The sequence below is a fragment of the Aptenodytes forsteri genome, unplaced genomic scaffold (assembly GCF_000699145.1).
Source record: "Aptenodytes forsteri isolate BGI_AS27 unplaced genomic scaffold, ASM69914v1 Scaffold326, whole genome shotgun sequence".
Classification (NCBI taxonomy): domain Eukaryota; kingdom Metazoa; phylum Chordata; class Aves; order Sphenisciformes; family Spheniscidae; genus Aptenodytes; species Aptenodytes forsteri.
This window is the reverse complement of record NW_008795677.1, coordinates 571509-591660: the sequence shown is the minus strand read 5'-3', so window position 1 is coordinate 591660 and position 20152 is coordinate 571509. Positions and strand designations below refer to the sequence as shown.

The following is a 20152-nucleotide window of genomic DNA, read 5'->3' as shown; positions in this document are numbered from 1 at the left end:
TTCCACTTGCAGAAAGCACTACTGCAAGCACTACCAACCATCTACGTACAGAGAATGAAGAGGAGAGGGCTCATTAAAGAGAAACACAAATGGCTGTGAGGAGTTCAAGAGGGAAAAAGAAAAAAAAAGAAAGGAAAAAAAAGGTTAATAAAAGGGATTACAGGGCATCAGAAAGCTCTTACAGGTATCACTGGAAGAGGAGAAGAAAGGAGGCATCCTAAAAAAATTAGGCTGATAAACGTTTCTTACGTGCTTCTATGATAATTTATTGTAATATTAAAAATTAAAGAAAATGTAAAAGAAACCAAAATAACTTACAGGAACTCCACGTAGATATAATAGCTACAATTTTCAGAAGGGGATAAAAATGGCATAACAGGGGAAGGAAAACCTTAGCAGGGACTAACTATGGTTAGGAGAAATGAGGTAAAACTGAGGAGAGGGAAAACAATATAAATAGGAGAAAACTTCTGGACAGCTGCTAAGTAGGAAAACATTCTTGTGAGCCATTTAAAACAAAGGTGGCCAAAATAAGTGAACCGATTGATCAAGCAACGCACCAAAATCACATGTACTTTCCGTCAGCAAAAGTCTGTTTCAGAACATGTTTTAAATGTCCTTCCTATAATAACTATATGTAGGGGAAGCATCCTTCTTTAGCACTGACTTCAGTTTATCTTGGCAACCCATGGCAAGAACTTAAATTTCAATTAAGTGATGATTCAAAATCAAAGCAGATTATGGGTTAAAGCAGGGAAGTCAAGTTTTGTATGTCAAGGGTGACTAGGGCAACAATGAGACGATCTCTCTCATTACTAAGACAGCCTTTGAGTAAGTTTCGTTTTCTGCCACTTTTAAAGGTTCAGTTAGAAATGATGCATGACACAAACGTGTGACCCTGACAGTCTTGCAAACTGGATCGATACTGAGCTTTCTTAGATTTAGCAAGGTGGTAGCCCAATATAATAGCCAAATCAATGAAACAAATCAGGTTTTGGGAAATCATTGCATTCTCTCTTTTAAAAAGAATGAAGGGAAAATGAGGATTTTTTTTTTTTTTTAAAGAAAAAATAAGGAACAAAAGCAATTATTTTCTAGGAATAAGTTATAGACTGCAGGGGAGTCTATACACGCTTCTGTTAAACACATGGTTAGCACTTAGATCAAGCATCATTCATTCTCCTCTAATTTAGCAATACTTACTCATAAATTAGAGAGGCCATTTCATTCTCTTTAATTTTAGAGCAATTTAAAACTACATACTTGCCATATGAAAGGTAACTAACAAATAATCAAATAACATTGGCTACAGCATCCTTCTGGTTAAGGACATACATAAAAGGCCCCTAAATCCTTCAGGCTGTTTCCATGCCTCCTACAGAGAGCAGAGCAAACAGCAATGGGTTTTCCAATGGCTCTACTTGAACAAAACACAGACAACATATATGCATTGGATTTATCCACCTTACAAGGACAAAAAGTTATGGTGTATTTTCATGAAATACTTGTATTTCAGATCTGAGCCTGTTATTCCCTTTGCTGATTTTATTCATATGGAATTAAGTGGGGTTTATTCTCTATCTATGCTCATTTGAAAGATAATAGCAGGATGAACAAATGAAATAAAAACTGGATGTGTCAAACGCTGGGGGGTGAAAGAAGATACTTATTGTGTGATTTGTGACGAATCGCTGTTACGTAAATAGCTTTGCAGAAGAGTCACAGTTTCAGGTGGCTGCGAACGCAAGCATGTTGGCACTCAAACGCGCTTCTCATTCTGCAGAATCATTTGAAGAGCCATGCAAACCTAGCATCGTGAAGTGTCTTTCTAGAACAGGCAATAGTTCTTTGAACACACAAAACCAGAATAGGCAAAATCAATACACCACCACCACCACTTTCATACGGTCAGTTCAGGTACGATTATTCTTCCGAAGTAGCTAGGCAGGCACACATGCTCTCATCAGGTAGCAGGAAACAATAAAAAGCTCTAACTAGAGCACATCCATTGTCGACACATTTAGGAACTTTTCTGCGTACATTATCTTAATTTTTAAAAGAAACTGGGAAACAAGGACATAGCAGCATTCAGTGTTAGTCGCAGTGTGAAGAAGCAGCAACAAACAATCAGGGTGCTTCAGCCACTGTAAAGTGTTCAGCCGGAGAAGGAAAACTGATAGACAGTCTGAAATTAAGAAAAAAGGTCTTGATCCAGCTCCCGCTGAAGTCAACAGCAAGTCATTCAACTACCTCAGTGTGCTTTCCATCAGGCTGCAACTATGCCATACATAAACAAGGCAAAATACACATTCCAGGAGGACAAAAAACATGATCCTACACGGGAAACTACTGGAGTATTAACTCATGGTGACATTCTCTTCGCTGCATTAGTCAACTACAGAAAGATTGAGTGACATGACCCAAAAATACGGGTTTGTAGTTTGGGTTTTTATTTAGCCGTTTAATAATTTTGCACAGCTGAATATTTAAGAAGATCTTCACCTTTCTACGGTTATGTTAAAGGAGATGAAGAGGTATTGTGCCAATAAACACTCAAGTTTGCCAAGTGAAGATAATCTCCTTTGGGAAGGTACCGCTCCAGGTGTTCTGTGCAGGATGCAACGTGCCAGTGATTCAACCACTGATTAACCGAGGTCACACAAAAAATGCACGTGGCATGAAAAATTAAATATACTGGGTCTGTGCTGTTATTCTACTAGTTCCAATATGGTGGCACAATTCGGAAAGTATGGCTCTGCAATATTCTTTATATAGACAAGTGAGATAAAAGGCCCACTTTGTAATATAACAGTTGAAACTAAACCTATCTACAGAGGTTTGTGTTGGATTATTGGGGGGGGGGGGGGTGGGGCAGTTCCTTCCTTTTAATAATATTAAACCACACCACCAACAGAGAAAATGTATTGTTGATTAAATCAATGGTTAAAACAATCTAGGAATGTATAAGGAGCTTTGTTAAGATTTTTTGCAGTGGACTTATGTGTCCAGTATTCTTTTCTTGTAGAGGACATAGCAGATGGGAGAAAGTGGACGCTTACTGTGTAAGAAGAGAAATAGGGCCATGTGTAACTATTACTCCTAGTCAGAGTAGATTTTTTTTTTCTCTTGGCTAACGTGCACTATCAAAACACTAAAGCATCCTGAAGTGAGGTAAGAGAGGAGGATAAATAGGGTGGGTGAGAAATGCAATGTATCAAAGAAAGAAATTATGCGGAAGTTCACCTGCTGTTGTCATGATCAAGACATGGAGAAGAGCATCTGCGATAGAGTAGATGATTTAACATCAAAAAGGAAAAGAAAGGGGAAAAAAAAGAATGAGTTAAATGAAATACTGAAATATTGGAAAAATGAAACAGATTTCTAAATTAAACACATGAACATATACATATTTATGCATATTCATTACATGTGAGAAGGTAGGAGTGAGTATGGAAAACAAGCCTACATAAACATCCGTGGTTACAAATGGTTACTACTACTACAGCAGTAAAGCTAGAGTGATCTGGTTTCTCTACATACATTCTCAAACTGGAAGTCAGATACCCAAAATGTACAGTTAGATTCTGAGTAAATCTTTCAGAACCAGATGAGGGGAAATGCTGCTTGGCTTAGGTACCCACACCTAAAATTTGGACCACGGTATATCAAAGGGTAAGGTATCTAAGGTAATTCCAGCCACTGTTTCTGATAACACAATAAATCACGATTTTGTTTTCTTCAAATTTCCTGTCAATACATTCCGTCCTCCGCTTTCTTCCATTTCAACACGTTTCTTGTCCTCCTTTTGTTCTGCACTACAGAGTGACAAATTTCAAACTTTCAGTTTGACCCGTTTAGGCTCTTAGTAATGTGTCACATGGCCAGTTAGTTTTCTGATGTCGCTTTTTGTTTTTTTTATATATATATATATTTCTTTTTTTTTTTTTTATATATATATATATTTTCATTGCCATTTTCTTCCACTGACATGAACAGCAATTTGCTATTAATGAAACACACCTGCTGTTCTTCCTTATTGTAACTGGCTGAATAAAGGTCATAAAGGCTACAGTATAATTTGAAATAATTTAGACTTTCAGATTTTAGAAATGACTATCAGCTGGTCACTGCCAGGTCCTTTTTCCGTAACTATTTCCAGGAAATTAATCTCACATTGGGGAAAACAGTATTATGGATTCAGAATACAACACTTGAAATATATTTTGTTTACCTTGTTAGCAAGGATCCAGTCTCCTTTTTTGCAGACATGCAGCTAAGAATGATAATTCACATTATTTGTCACAGTTCGAGCTGCCCACTCCCTCATCCTTCTCCCTTTTTCATTGGTGGAAGCAACAACCTCCAGAAAGGTAAATTCACTAATAACATCCCAACTGTTTAATTTTGTCAGATACAAGTACTGATACACTCGGATCATCTATTAGTCAAACAGGGACTTCATCAAATTATATAAAAGAAATCAGTATCTTTCATTAAACAGGAGTTTTACTGTGAGCAAGTCAGAGTTGGAAAAACTGCAGAGCTGCTACGTATCTTGCTCTAGAACACAAAAGCAAGTTAGTATCAAAGCATGAACTCGAAGCTCCTTCCTCACAGTGCCATGTTCCTGGCAATATGTCAGATTTGCCTCTCTTCTTATCTACCATACCTTTACATATTTGTCAGTAGAATTCTTAGAAATAGAATCTATACAACTAAATTGTGGAAATTTTTGTCACTGTTTCAGCAGAACCCAGGTATGAAAACAACATAATTTTGCACATAATTTATACTTTAAAATCTTACAGTCAGCCTTATCTTTACCATTCACACTTTACTGTGGGTGATAGAGACATAAGAATATGATACTGTCAAGCAATGTCTAAATGCTGCAAGTGAAAAGAAATCTTTCAGTTCAGTGGTTTTTTGCCTTCCAACTTAATGAAAATATATGTGTTCTCCCACAATAGGATATTGTGAGGTATGAGATTAACAGTGTGAAACGCGTTTGCATTTATGTAGGCATTAGTTCTGTCTCTCATATTTCTTTATCACACTTCAGCAGGAAATTATACATAATATCCCCTAATATTACCAGCAAAGCGATAAAACTCTATCTTATTGGATATTTAGCACCCAAGCTTTCTGGCATATTTAGAGATCCTTAACTTTGCTAAATATGTTTTTTTTAATATGTAAGAACAGATAGTTTTATCAGGAGAAGCAAATCTGATTTTCTGAAAGGAAGTTTAAATGCAGGAATTTATACTTTTCCCTTCAGCCAATGTATGAAACTATTTGGAAACTGTTAGCTGTGTAAAATGACCAGGAGATGTTTATGTTGAGATTGTGAGCACCAAAAGAGTGTTACCTCTTAGGAGATAATTTTTTTCTTGTTTTCGAAATTGCTGCCAAAGACTCTGACCAAACATCTTGCTTTTCTTTCCTTATTGATGAAATTATCGACATATTGAAACAGTAGTTACATTTAAATTTGAAATGGATGGTTAAAACATTTTCCCCTTCTGAAATTTCAGACATAGGAGCAGTTTTGCTTAGTTATGCAAAGGCTGAAATATAGAGAACGGTTCTCTATAAATTAATCCTTTTGCTTGGGGGTGTTACACCGTGATCCACAGAAACACTTCCCTACATTGGGAGATCAGTAAAAACCCAACGACAAATTGGGGTTAGCCACTGAAGTAGTGCAGGGAGAGAATGGTGTCATGTTTTTCTCAGATTGCACAGAATACAAAATTAAGATCATCTGTGCCAAATAAATTACTGTCCAATACTTTGCTGATGTGTTACTTTAGAAAAACACAGTCAGAATTCCATACATTTCCAGCGCCTTGGGCAAAACCAAGGTCATACCCTTGCTTAAAGCCACTAACAATGTTCATAGAGGATTTCTTTTCAAACACTAAGAGTTTTCTTTCATGACAGATATAGACTACTTCAATGCATGCACCTGAAATGTCAGCAGGGTTGCTAGTTCATAAGTGTGTGTCCGTGTATGAAGGAGGGTGTAGGTGACGAGAGGGGTATAAATGACTGTTGTTGTTCCAACTAAGTGAATGCAACAATCATGCACACAGTACTTCCACAATTGTTTCACTTTTAAAATAAGGTCTTACAAGCGAAACTCTAAACAAGATGCACCCCAAAAGTTTATGATAACTTAATGACTCAGACAAATCTAAGCAAGATAAAAATGTTGTACAGTCTTTTCCAAAGGCTAAGTAATCATTATTACAGGTTTCTTTATTACAATATTTAGTGGCAAGTTAGTTGGTATGTATAAAAAGAAGAACATAATTTGTGTCATGTTAAATGTCACTATTTCATACAAGGCTGCAGAGAGCGTTGCTCCTATTAAAATCAGATATTCTTAGCCTACCACTAGCATCCTGGTCATCCAAAAAGGTCTAAATATCACTAATATTTTTTAAAAGAAAAACACAAAATGATTGCACATCCAAGAAATAAATGCCACTCTTCTAGAAAAAAGTATTTAGTTCATCCTCTGCAATCACTGGAAAGACCTACCTTTCTGAAAGTGAAAAGTAATACATCCTTTGGAAAAAGTCTGTAAACTATTTAGGGTTAGAATAAGCCACCAAAACAATTTTAAAGCTTACATACTGACCTGTATATAAACACATACATACTGTAGACATTAAGTATTTTAATTTAATTTGTTAGTTTTAGAGCTCAGGAAAAGCAAATCCAAACACCACTGGTCACAGCCAAATATCCTGCTACCAGCTAACAAACTTCTCGTATATGTCACAAATCAGCCAATTTGCAATTGCAGTTATGACAACACTGTTCCTCTTCTAGACCAGGACTGCCTGTCATTCTAAACGGGACTCCAGTGATATTTTTTGAAAGATACGGACTGTAAGATTTTTGCAAACTCATTTGAGATTAAAAAATCTTTCTCCTTTCTCTATCCAGCCATGCTGCATACAACGTAGCTCCACAGAAATGAAATGCTTTTTCATGACATCAGTTTCTTATGAATTCACCTGCACACGCCTCATCAAATCTGACAGCAGGACATAAGCATAGAATTCAGCGTAAAGAATAAAATTACTTAAAACATAGTAAGTAAGAGCACTTAAAACAAATGCACTCACAGATTTTGAGGCCAACCAGGATAAGCTTTTTAAGTATGAATTTGGCTGGGCCTGCATTTTGACCTGTCTTACTCCGTTTCAATGAGCTTCCCTAAATGCAAATGCTTACAAAGTGTCAGTTGTGAGAATACACGAACATAGTGGCCAAACATGTGTAAAGCACATGATGTTTAGGTTGCTTGTCTATTGCACCGTTCATGTAATTTAAAATCCTTGGTTTCTTTTTTTAGTTATCATGACAAACACTGGAGTTGGTGCTTACCTAAACTACTACACTAGCATAGGAAGTACTCACCATCTGGAGTGATTAGGCCCTTGGCCTCAATTATTACTAACTTTAAAAAGGCACTGTATTTATTTCTCCGTAAACTTCACACGTTTACACACAAACGCATGTGTGTATGTGTCAAGTATCTCATTCGTTCCTCTTGAATTTGACTGAAAGCTCGCTGGCATCAATTCACTGACTTGCAGTGATTTCAGTGGATAGTCTTGGTACTCAGGCTTGCTTGATTGTCAGAGCTTAAGAGATCATAACAATTTATTGACAGCTCTAGGAGGCAAGGAATTAAAATATAACTCCTAGTTAAGCATTAGTTGAAGCTGCTGCCACTGCAGGTATTCTGTTTCTCTTTTTTTAGTATAATGCTAATTGATACACTCACCCTGAATGAATAGGGCTGGAAGAAAGAGCCACATTGTCCAAGGTTTCAGGGCCCCAGCTTAAGCGATATGAATTCCTTTCAGCTTCTTTGGCCAGAGTTGTTACCTTGGTAAGCAAAAAACCCTCCTTTTTACTACAATAAAATCAATTAATCAAGCAAATAATAAGAAGATGTATTTTGCATAGTAGTACCTACAGCGTTAAAACTTTTTTCAAAAAGAAAACAAAGGAGTAATAATAGCATTAAGATATTAGAAACCCCTTATTGTAACGTTTTGTACTTGCTCAAAGTAATCATATGCTAGTGGTCCCAGTGAAATGAATGCTGTGATCTACCAAAGTGGCATTTCCTAAATCTTCTTTTTTAACTACAAGCATGCTTCAGGATAGTATCTTTGAGGACAATGGCCTTGAGTTCAATAGATCACCTGAATATTTAGGTATTATTATGTTATTAGCCCCTTCTTGTTGTGTTTTGTACTTGCTCAAAGTAATCATATGCTAGTGGTCCCAGTGAAATGAATGCTGTGATCTACCAAAGTGGCATTTCCTAAATCTTCTTTTTTAACTACAAGCATGCTTCAGGATAGTATCTTTGAGGACAATGGCCTTGAGTTCAATAGATCACCTGAATATTTAGCCCAATGGCTGTTAGTGTCATGCAAAAATCAGTTAAAATGGAGAACATTACAAAGACAGTCCCTGTACTATATTCACACAGCTTATCCCTTTACTTTGGAATAGAGTTTAATATTGCATAGCATAATATGCCATTAAATATCAGTGAAAATTAGAGAGATTTATATTAAAATGAATAAAGCAGCATACCCAACATGGTATCATTAGTACGATCTAAACTGTAATCTTTTTATATTTCCATATTTATCCAACTGATAAGTGAACTTAAGAGAATTTGCTTACCTGCTGGCTGGGGATTACAACCGTATCGTCAATCATGGCACTGTCCCTCAGGTAGGAGGCATGGCTCAATGTGTGGGACCTGTCTGAACTGAAGGATCGCAGGCTGGTAGGTTGGTAGGATGCCATAGCAATATATCAGCAGTACAGATGATGTTGTAAAGGTGTCATGATAGATCGAGTGGGAGAATGAAAAAAGCGTGCTATTAGCAATATGATGCAGCTTCCAGGGGGAGTAGATAATAGGCACGGGGGAAAAACAGAGCTTTACAAATCTGTGTTATGCTACCTTTCTGACCAAGGGCCACAAAGTCTTTTGCCTGACTTATTTGCTTCAAAATGCAGAACCTAGAGATTAATCTAGATGACAGTTTATTTCATACTCACAAATACTTTATACTTGGCTTTGTGGCATGACAATTTCCTTATAATAAAGAGCATGAATTTCTTTTAAGTAACTTCTCTTTGGAGAAGTTCTCTCTCCTGCTACATCACACAAGCAAACCGCTACAGAAAACCAGAATGCTAACATCTGAAGAAAAGCTGAAATTACTCTTTCTGAAGCTTTGTTATGATCTACTCTCTCCCCTTGAAACTGTAAGTAAGCAAGCTTGATATCGTCCCCTGGAAGGTACACACAGCAAGGTGAATTGTGGCCAGCCGCAAGCTCCCGTGTAAAACAAAATTCCTCCTCTGTATGCCAACAGCATCTTTAGAGAGGCAGTCCAAATGTGAGCACTGTTTTCCTTGTAAGTACGCACAGCTCTACAGAAAACTGGTTGCTGTAGCAATGAGAGATGCAAGGCAGTAAATAAGCTGCTTCCAAGCACTGGCTCAGAATGTAACTGCAGTATCCACTAGCAAAAAGCAAAAAAAGACAAATAAGATACCACAGAAGGACATATTGAGGTAAATGGGGTTTCTGCTACCAAATAGCACTAGTTTGGTCTTTTCAATATTTACTAGCAGCAGTATTACAATAGTGATTTTTAAAAAGAGATCAACCACCTTCAGATGTTGTACATGTACTCTGTGATGTTGTTCTGTACCTTGAGGAATATAATACGTGTAACTGAAGGAAGCAGTTTTATTTTCGTGGCTTACACGTCCATGAGTAGTACTCATCATGACTAACACACTGGATCAGAACAATAGGCCATTTATCTAGATACATAGATTTTTAAGGGATAATTCATTTTCAGCAGTTAGCAATAAAAGTCATGTGTACATTATGGACATGAGATTCAAGTGCTTTAAATGCAGATCTCATTGGAAATCATATTTTACCATCTGATTCAGACCAGTCAGCCTTTTTTAGCAATACCTACATTCACACAATGATTTTTTTGATCCATTTTTAGAAGCAAATGGTTATCTTCCTTTTATTAGAAATAGATGACATTGAAGAATAATCAATGATCATTGACTTCTACCAATGGCCTATTTAGCATACTAGATGGATTGTACAAAACTGAAAGCAAAGAGAAGTATTACACAAGTATCAGCCTTAGGGAAGTCTTGAGGAAAAAAACCCCCGACAATAAATAATCTCTCTTACATGTCATGAAATGTCTTTCACCCAGACAAGTGGAAGAGGCGAGACGTGTAAGGCTGATATTTAGTGTATTATTGGGATTATGCATTTCTGGAACAGAATTCTGATTCCATTAAAACAACCAACAAAATTTCAATAGGGACAGAAGTTCACCCTAGCTGTCTGCATATAACATTTCAGAAGAAAATTATGAAAAGGAATCTTGACGGAAGAGTCCTTTGGTTAAACATTTTAGTGTGAATTGCATAGGCAGAGTACACCTTGCTTGTTCCTAACAAGAGTACGTCAGTGAACACGTGTTCTTTGGTTGAAAAATAAGCCTCAGTAGCAGACCCCATTTGCCATCATTATCCTTTATTCATTTCAATGTTTGACACTTTCAGAACCGCTTCGCTGTGCCATGCAATGCTTGTAAGAGGTTCACCATCCAAGTTGTAGGTTCTGCTATTCAGCTAATGTCATGTCCTGGATAGACACTTAATGAAGGGAAGTATGTACTAGATTTGACCGGTTATCTGTATGGTGATTTTGTCCATGTTCCCCTGCAAGTACCCGGCGCTGCTACCACCACCACTACAAGCAGCCCAGTACATCTCCACTATGTAGTACATGTATGTAAGCTCCAGTAAATATCCAATACATGGAGGGTATGGATTTATCTATAGGCAAGGTATGCACAAACATGATTGAGGTCTGCGGTAAATTAGAAGTTTAAATTTCCTACTACACTTAATTTCAAAACTACCGTTCAGATGACACTGCCCCTCTTCTGTGTGCTGTACCAACTAAATGAAGAGCAAACCAGCAGTTAAGGTCTGCGCTTCTGAGACTTAGAAATAAAGGTACTGACTGAAACGATAGTCCAGTTACAGAAGTGTAGTGGCACCAAACAGAACTTATTGTTCATTACTGTGATAAGTCTTCAGGAATCCTGTAAAAAAATAAAACCCTAAATCACAGAGACAAAACTAATGTCTAAATACAGATTCTTTCCAAATCTGGTTGATAAATCTTAAGTCACAGGGGTTCTGGGGTCAATAGCACTCTACTCAGCCTCAGAGACTGAGCTGTGGAACCCAGGAATGCTACAAAGCTCCTGAACTGTGTCTTGCCCATGTTAGGTAATGCACAAGCATGTATCATCCACCTCTTCTAAGCCCTGAATAAAGCTCAGGCGGTATCCAGAAAATAAGAGCCGCATACTCTAGCCAAGTTCTAATCTGGATGACGGGGAGACCATGTTGCAGTACACATCCACTTGCCAGCCTAGACAGAGCTCTAGCAATCTCTAGCCCCGCTGAGTGTATCTGTTGTTGTGGGAAGTATATGTTGTTTCAGAAGCCGGGAAAAGAACCTGGTATCATTGAAAACTGTATAAATCAGCCTTGAAAATGTTGCTCTATTTAAAGACTGAAAGCCTTCCTCACACCTGTCACAGACCAGAAAGGTGGAAGGGACTTTCAATGAAATGGAGTCTTTTCAAATACTGGTGATCTGATATGGCCCGAATCAGTTCTGGTTCCCAATATCCAGAGGGAGAATCCAGCTAGCGTAGTCCATGCTCTTTATTTTTTTATTCTACCACTGTTTCTCCACACAGAGAAGGAAAATGGCTAGCCTTCCCAGCAGCACGGTGACAGAAGGACAGCTACCAGCTGTTGTGATCTAGTGCAACTTCCCTGATCCTTGCTAACATATCTGTACAGGAATCAGGGAAGTTTCTGTGGGACAGTGGCTATATCACACCGTGACCTTCCTAAACAGACAGTACCGTTGGATCGGTATTCACCACGGCATATCATACTCATTTGAGACTATAACTATCTCCAACAGCAGCGTCGTTCATTTGGTTCTCCAAATCAACTTTCTGGCGTACAGCAGGCCTTCAAAATGGATGAACAGAGACAGGTGCCATAAAAGAATATAGAGACAACATGTTTTCATGCTATGTAATACCTACCTGGGCATGGTGCTAATGAAAGCATATGAAAAAGAATGAAGGGGAGAGAGAAATAAAAGAAACAGGGAAGATGGTTACAAAAGAAAAAGATATGCTTTTAAATCAAACTGTTTAATGCGTAACATCACATGAGTCTAGACTGCTAATACCATTTTGCTTTACTGAATTTCTTGAAAAATCAAAGTCAGTATAACGCAATGAAAATCACACTAAAGCAAAAGCAAAATAATTTAAGCAGTCTCTGTGAAAATTCTTACAACCAGTAACCTGACAGTGACAGAAAATGAGACCATGGAGTTAGAAAGATGTACTTTTTTCTTTCATTCTTTCTCCCTCTATAATTTTGCTTCATTTCAATATAATCATGCTTGATACAGGTTGCGAAATAATTTTCATACAACACAAAATAAAACACATCAATTACACGCCAGTGAAAATCTACCGAAATCCACTGACAGTATTTAAAAGCTAAAATATTCTAAATGGGAGCAGAAACTGGCTTAACACTTGCCTGCACAATCATTTCTATACTACATCTTAAAATGAAAAAAAATAAAAACTTTGTTACCGTTGAAAGCACGTGATAAAAGGTTTTGATTTTTAAGCATTCTGATATAGTTCATAAACATCCTCTAAGACTTAAAAAGCCACACAGTCACTTTGTTTTCAGCGGATTCACTGGAGCTGTCTAAAAACCAACAAAGACTCCAAGCTCATAAGACCTGAATGATGAGGGATTTACACATGCTGGGAGGCAAACCGAACTGTTTCCTGACATCTTTTGTTCCAGGAGCAATTCATAGCCTACTGAAGTAAACAGAATGGATCCTACTGATTTCACTGAGCTTCGGAAATGCTGCCAGAATAACAATCGAGACTGGAAAATGAGGTAGGTTAAAAATTCCTTCTGTTGCCAAGATCTCAACTTCCCCCCGCCCTTGAGCAAACCCCAATTCTAAAGGCAGTAAGTCTGGAGACGTTACTGATTTTCACTAGACATTGTCATTTTCAAACAGGAATAGCCTATTCTGGCTGGGTAGCCTATTCTAAACTAGAACTGTGGGTGTTAATCTGCCAGTTTGAGTCTACGCTTATGCTCACTAGTAAAGGCTCTCATTTTGAAAAGGGAACACCGTATCTTTTGTAGACTATAGTGACATTCCCCCCTCTCAAAAAAAAGATTAAAGCTACAGGCATTATTATTCCAGAAATACATCTAGGCTTAAGTTCAACTTGTTAGAGCTAAGAAAATCAGTAAGTTTTCTAGACTGAACACACATTCTTTTTTCTAATTTATTTACAACGTAAATACTGTGCTGTGCCAGTAGAAGGAAAATGATTCTCTTTCCTGCTAATTCAGCCATGATGCAACCGAGAGCGGCAATGTGCTTGTTGACAGTATACTCACTGCCAATCCAATGCGGAATGACCAAGTCCATTGCTCCTTTCCTTATATCTATAGCCAGCAAGCTACTCTAAAAAGTCAGCTCCCCTAATGCTAAAATACCCTGTCCACCTATCCACCCATCCCCTGACTCGTGACAGGAGGAGATGGGGACGATTCATAAGCCCTTTCCATAGACAGCTGGACTCTTCTTCCTTTGCCTGACCACAAAGACAATACAGCAAGCTATGCCGTTTCAAGAACCAAGTAAGAATCACAAACAAATTCTTCACTAGGCTCTGAGTAAAGTATTAGTGCCAAATGTATTCATTTCTGGACTGGTCAGGAAATATCCCTCCTGACCACACCTCCCTCCTACAAAGCGGTGACTGCCACACTGACTTACCTAATAAAGAAACGATGACAAGTGCATCCCCTGTCTCCCTCGAGTTAAAGACCCCGAGAAAGGGATTTCAAACATTTATAACAAAATGTGTGCAGAATTATCGTAAGAAAAAATACGTGTCCGGGCAAATACCTGTCAGATCGTCCTCCTTCCAAGCTGTACCTGAGGTAGTTCATACCATCTAAGAACTGGCTGCTTGGTAAAGAGTCATCTCCTAGTTCTCTGAGGTCTTCTGGCCTAAGGTACTCTCCTCCATCTCCTGTCATTGTGTCATCACCTTTAAACCAATCACAGAAGGGACAGAGATAAGCACACACACAAGTTTGATGTCATTTACATGTTGGCATCTAACAGCTGGATGGCACAATTTTGTTGCACAATGGAAGGCATTTTCCACTCAGGAAACACTGCAAACCACAAGCAATTAATGTATTTAATGAAACTGGCACATCAAGCAAGATTTAAAAAACAAATAAAATTGACATCAGGGTGATTAATCAACTAGATTTAATCTAATTTTTGCTGTTGCACATACTGGTAAGGGGCAAATTTCTTCGCTACTCTCTAAGGCATGATCTCTCTGTTCCTTTATCCATCTTAGCTCGCTGGTCACAGCGATACTGTATCACAGCCTGACAGATAAATACAACCACTTATTTGACTGTAAGCTATGTGTTTTCAGCTGAAAAGGTGTTTTCTGTGGCCTTATGCCTGATAGTTGCAAATCCTAATTTAAACTCTCCATTGTCCAAACTCCACATCATATGAGGCTGCCTCACCCGTGTTCCAACATCCTTGTGTGATCAGCAAAAAAATTCTTATTTCTAAAACACGGCAATATCCAGAAACTGGAAATAAGCTCACATGCATAGATGGTAATGATCATTAATCAGAAAAGTACTTCATAATGAATCGAAGCCTAAATGATCATTGATTATCTGACATAGTAACCTTTTTGCATATACTCTGAATAACAGGGTTTTGGTTTTTTTTTTTAGGTCCAAAATTATTTTCCCCAGGAAATTCTGTCTATATGAAGTCACAGTTTGCTTTTCCCCAGCAGACTAACAAAACAGATTACATTGCCAAGCAACATGTAGATGTTTCTTTTCATTCCCATTTGCAACACGGTTTGTCTCCACAGCTTCTGCCTGGAGATTTCAGTCACTTTCCCAATGGTTAATTACTACTGCATGAGCCTGCCAGAGGCTTGCTGCGGCACACCGAACCGCACAACGTGACCCTAGGCCACCGATATCTTCAAACTTTCTCATTTTCTAAGCGGCACGGGCAAAAGTCAAGCACCTGGAGCTCAGTTACATGAAGGAGACTGCAACTGTTATACAGGAAGAGTCTTCAGGGGCTACACATTCCAGCTGCAGTAATTCACCCCGATATGCGGAGAAACACGAAGGTTTGTAAAGGTTAGGTAAGTGGCATCCATGCTGTTTCAAACAGAATCCATTTGGGCATCAGGGCAGTTGCCACTTGTGTGATTTAAAGTCTTAATAAAGCAAAATTGCAAAAAACAACTATTGTTAGTGCCATTATTTCTGGTAGAGCATCTTCCCCCCACCCCCCCGCAAAATGTTATTGGTGTTACAAGCTATAGGAGTGGTGCTCCCTACTAAGGGAAGAAAACTTGGTATTTGTTTTCATGAAACAAATCAAGCTAGTCTTTCTAGCTTGATGTTTCAGCTAATAAATAAATAATTTATAATTTGTCATCTAAAACTAAGTAACTTTTGGGGGTTTTAAGATTTTTTGTATACACAAATATTATATGCAAAAATGAGGCCTAAATCTTCTCAGTATAACAACAAAAGCTCTTGAAAATTCCATCTGCCCACATTAAGAGGGAGAAACTGGGCACAGTTTCACAGAAAACAATAAAATGCATTTAATCATTGCATGTTTCCTGTCTTCTGACAGATGATGCCTCCTGTTTCCTGGGAATGTCACATTATAAAGCACAGGGCTTAGTGAAAATTTGGAAGATATTAAGGCAATGCTGTTAATCAAACAGTAAAAGGAATATGAAGTTATATTTCAAATAAACTACATACTTATAATCAGGCCAGACATTCCATCTATAATAGAAACAAAGGCAAAATCTTCACCACTTTCATCACACCCACATCCTTTCAAAAAAAAAAAAAATCCAAACTCTACTCTTATTTCAGCTTTGGCCTCTCATCTAAGAGTTGTCAATAATAGGTCTAAGTAACACTAGCTGTTTTATGTGATGTGAACATCTGCAAACAGTAATAAGACTATCCATGAATATTTCACAATGTCTTCAGAACATTTATCTGTTGGTAACACAGCTTCCTCGCTAGCATACTAGTCTTGAGTGAGTGAACTAGAAGTTAAAGTCACTCCCCGCCAACCCCTTGTGCCCTTCCATCTTTCCTTAATGAGATGAACTCCCAAAGCAAGTTGCGCCTCCTAGTATATGAAGGGGGAAAAAAAATGTATTTAAGTCTAAATGATTGTGTAGCAACATAACATTTCATACAGATGTGGTTACCTGAGTGTCTTAATTCCTGCTTTGCAGGGCAGCTGCACATACGCAAAAGGAATTATTCTGAGTCTGTGTAACAAGCACTCATTCATCCTGCCAGCAATATTGTGTTGTCACTAAAAGATCTAACACGGCTATATTCCTGAGTCTCAGTCAATTCAAACGTACCCAGGCATGTTATCTGCTGAGAAGAAATTACATATTCAGCTGACCATGAGCTTCTTTACACGGCAAATCTTACCAGATGGTAGTTTCGTGGCGGTACAAGAAATTATCCTTTTCAATCATGCTAGAAACGATTCATCTGCCATCACGTTCCCCATCAAATTAATGACAGTAACGTTTTCACCACTTACTAAGCAGTTCGTGACAAATATAGCCCTTGACGTTGATGCTCCATGATTTGCAGTGGCCATCTATGAACTTACAGGTGGATTTCGATGAGTTACCCGCTTAGTGATTTATCTTCTGTTTACTTGAAAGAACACCTTCCTTTCTTCATGATACCAACAGACCTTCAGAGGTTTACTTGACAGGGGAAAACACACGACAAAACATTGGGCGACCTCGCACTGTGCCCCAAATAAAGCATTCCTGTTCACCTTGGCCTCATCACTGCTACTGCCCATCTCTCAAATATCTCTAAAAATTTTGTCCAAATCTGCATTTCTGAACAACATCATCTTCTTTAGGGCAGGTTTGAAAAGAAATAAAATGCACTAGAAGGAAGTATCAAGTACCTGGACTCTTAAAAGAAACACTGAGGTTTTACTGCTAAGGACGCTGGAACAAGAAGTTAAAAAAAAAAAAAAAAAAAAAATTAAATCCCCAAACGTAGGAATTTATTTAAACAAAAAGTGGCCAATAGCTGAGTCCCTGCACCTGCTGCTGCTATTATTTTTTCTTTGCGAAGTGCAAATAAGTCCCAGTATGATGGGTAGCTTTTCCAGAGCATAACACACAAAGCATTACGGTCCCACTGCACTCTCAGCAATGATCTGGTTAGTCCATTAATCCATTTCCAGTGGCCAAACTAATGCCCTGGAACAAGATGCAAGACCCCCCAAAAGCATACATTTTGTACAGGTCTGCAACACTTGGGGTTCCTTCTTTTCTCCTCAGAAGGGGGATAGGAAAAAAAAAAATCAAAGGAGAGAGATGACTTGAAGCAAGAAGATGGATACAAAGGGTGGGACTGGCAAGGGCCAGGTTGCAGGGAGAAGGGATCCCAGAGACAGCGTAAGTTTAGCAGGTTCCAGGCCTGTTACTAGGAAAAAATGAGGAGATATGGACCTGCTAAACAAGGTGCTATGCATTTCTATGAGGTGTTGGCCACCTACAAAAACTATTAAATCAAGTGACCTCTTCTGCAAAACTGGAGACCCAGCACTTTGCAGGATTGGATCCAAAAGAGAGAAAGAAAGGATGAAAATGGGATGGAGAGGTGAAAAAGAGAGACAGTAAACCTAAGAATCAGAATGGGAAAATTAAATAAACTTTAGGATTTAAATACTATGCTTAAGGCAAGGAAGGCCTCGTACAGAAACTCGTAACGGGCAAGTGAAAACTGCATTGATGGTTGTTAGAAACACTTTACACAAAGTTTTAAATCTTTGTCACAACCAAGCCAACCAAAGGCATATCTATTTTAAGCAGCAAAGAGCAGCACAGAGATTCTTGGGCTGGTGAATCCATACATACCAGACTGCAGAGCTGTGCAAACACACCGGTCCAGAAGCAGTAGAGCTACGGTGATTCAGTGTTGTACCTGAGCAAACAAGCTCTCTCGCAGCAGGGACTATTAAGCCAGCAGCAGTGCCGTGCAGCTGACCTGAGCAGGCATTCCCGCACAATTCTGCACCGTGATGGGCAACACAGGTGGCACTAGCTGGGGAACTTTTCCACCCTGCTGTTTTGTGCTGTAGAGGCACTCCGGAAAAACCGAACAGCTAGTTCTCACTGACTCAGAGGACCCTGAACCTTTCAAGACACCGCTGCCACAGAAACGGAATTAAAATAGCAGCACTGGCATCATTCTGCGGAGCTTCACGGGGCTCTGACGGAGCAGGAAGCACGCAGTTTAGCCTACGAGGAGCAGTGGGCGCTGCACATATCCAGTGATGATGCATTAGGTAGGCAAAAAACAGACAAAGCATGAATGGGAACCTTCCCTGCGATCTTTTAAAATGCAGCTGCCTGGAGTTTTTTCTATTTGCCTAGACTGGGGAGCGGGAGTAAACTCCATTGCCAGTCACTGTCAAGGCCACACAGAACTGTTTTCAAAGTCTGCGTTAAAACAGAGCCAACCAACCAACTCGCAAAAATCCACAACTAATTCACTTTTTGCTCAAGTCAGCAATATTCGTATGATGACTCTTACCGGTCTGCTCCTCTTTTTTTTTTTTTTACATTTTATGCTGTCCACTTATTGTTTCTGTGTATCATGAACCCATAATATCCAAATATAGCAATGGATCTCGATTGCTACTTTCTAAGATACCTGTTAGCAGGAAGGGAAGCACCTGGGCAGATCTGACTGGCCGCTCAGACAGTAGATATTTGCCTTACTCTGAGTAGTACAGGGAAAATGAAAAGCTAATTTTGCTGATGATGATTTCACGTGTTTGAACACAGGTTTTGAGCGTTATAAATCATTGAACAGACTACTAAGAGAAACAGGCCGCATGCTGAGACCACATATCTGCTCCTTCAGTGACAGTTCGGCTGAGCACACAGGATTTTACCAAACCATCGAAACCAGAGACCCATACTGATATTCCTGTACTTTACTCCTTGGTTTTCTTAAATTCTACAAAAGGCAGTGGTATGTCCTACCTATATAACTGATTAAATCAAGCAACAACCATGAACCACTTTGAGATCAAAAACGTGTTTTAAATGAAAAGTAACATTTACTTGACAGTAGCTTTGAGGCACCCAGCCACATGCAATTCTCAGCTTAGCAAATCAGTATTGGCTCACAGGAGAGGCGTTTCATTAACGTTTCTAAAACAGACTAGCTTTTTTTCAGAAATTATCCTCTGATATCAGGGAGCTATGCAAATGTTCGAACAAGTAAGCAGTTTTAACATTTTCACCACGCCATTCTGGATATGCATCTGCAAGAGTCAACTCGTTTAGAGAAGCCTCAACAAAGGCAGTTCCTACCATTCCTATAGTTCTCCTGCTACGTAAGTGAATTGAAAAATACAATTGCTGTATGAGAATTGCTCTGGAATTGTTTCTCACAAAACAGAGAAAATATAGGCAAAAGTTAAAAAAGAAAGAAAGAGGGCTGTGATAGAAACTGCCAGAAATTGCTTTTAATAGATGTTTTTAAAGCCAGATACAGTTATGTGAGTTTGCCAAAATTATTGTTTTCTCTGCAGCATACAGATAAGTCTACAGCTCCCCACAGAAGTGCTGCTCCTTAAAAGTAACAGATGGAGAAGGGACAGCTATGGCAAGCACAATTTTTTATGGAGTATGTAAGTCCTGAAGCATCTTTAAAGGAATGTATAATGCAGATTTCTCTGACCACTTTCCTTGGACACCTTCACTTCCCTAAAGTCAATCCTCTATTTAATGCCAACCCCCCC

At 38.6% G+C, this 20152-nt stretch overlaps 1 protein-coding gene across 1 annotated transcript in view; it reads right to left on the bottom strand.

Moving 5' to 3' along the window:
• ANK2 (ankyrin 2) overlaps positions 1-20152 on the bottom strand; it is a 371191-nt gene that overhangs the window by 55944 nt on the left and 295095 nt on the right. The window contains exons 25-29 of the mRNA XM_019472961.1: positions 14162-14306; positions 12240-12251; positions 8728-8830; positions 7808-7911; positions 3244-3279 (exon numbers count right to left, since the gene is read on the bottom strand). Coding sequence (XP_019328506.1) covers positions 3244-3279; positions 7808-7911; positions 8728-8830; positions 12240-12251; positions 14162-14306 — 400 coding nt within the window. The remainder of the gene's footprint in view (positions 1-3243; positions 3280-7807; positions 7912-8727; positions 8831-12239; positions 12252-14161; positions 14307-20152) is intronic.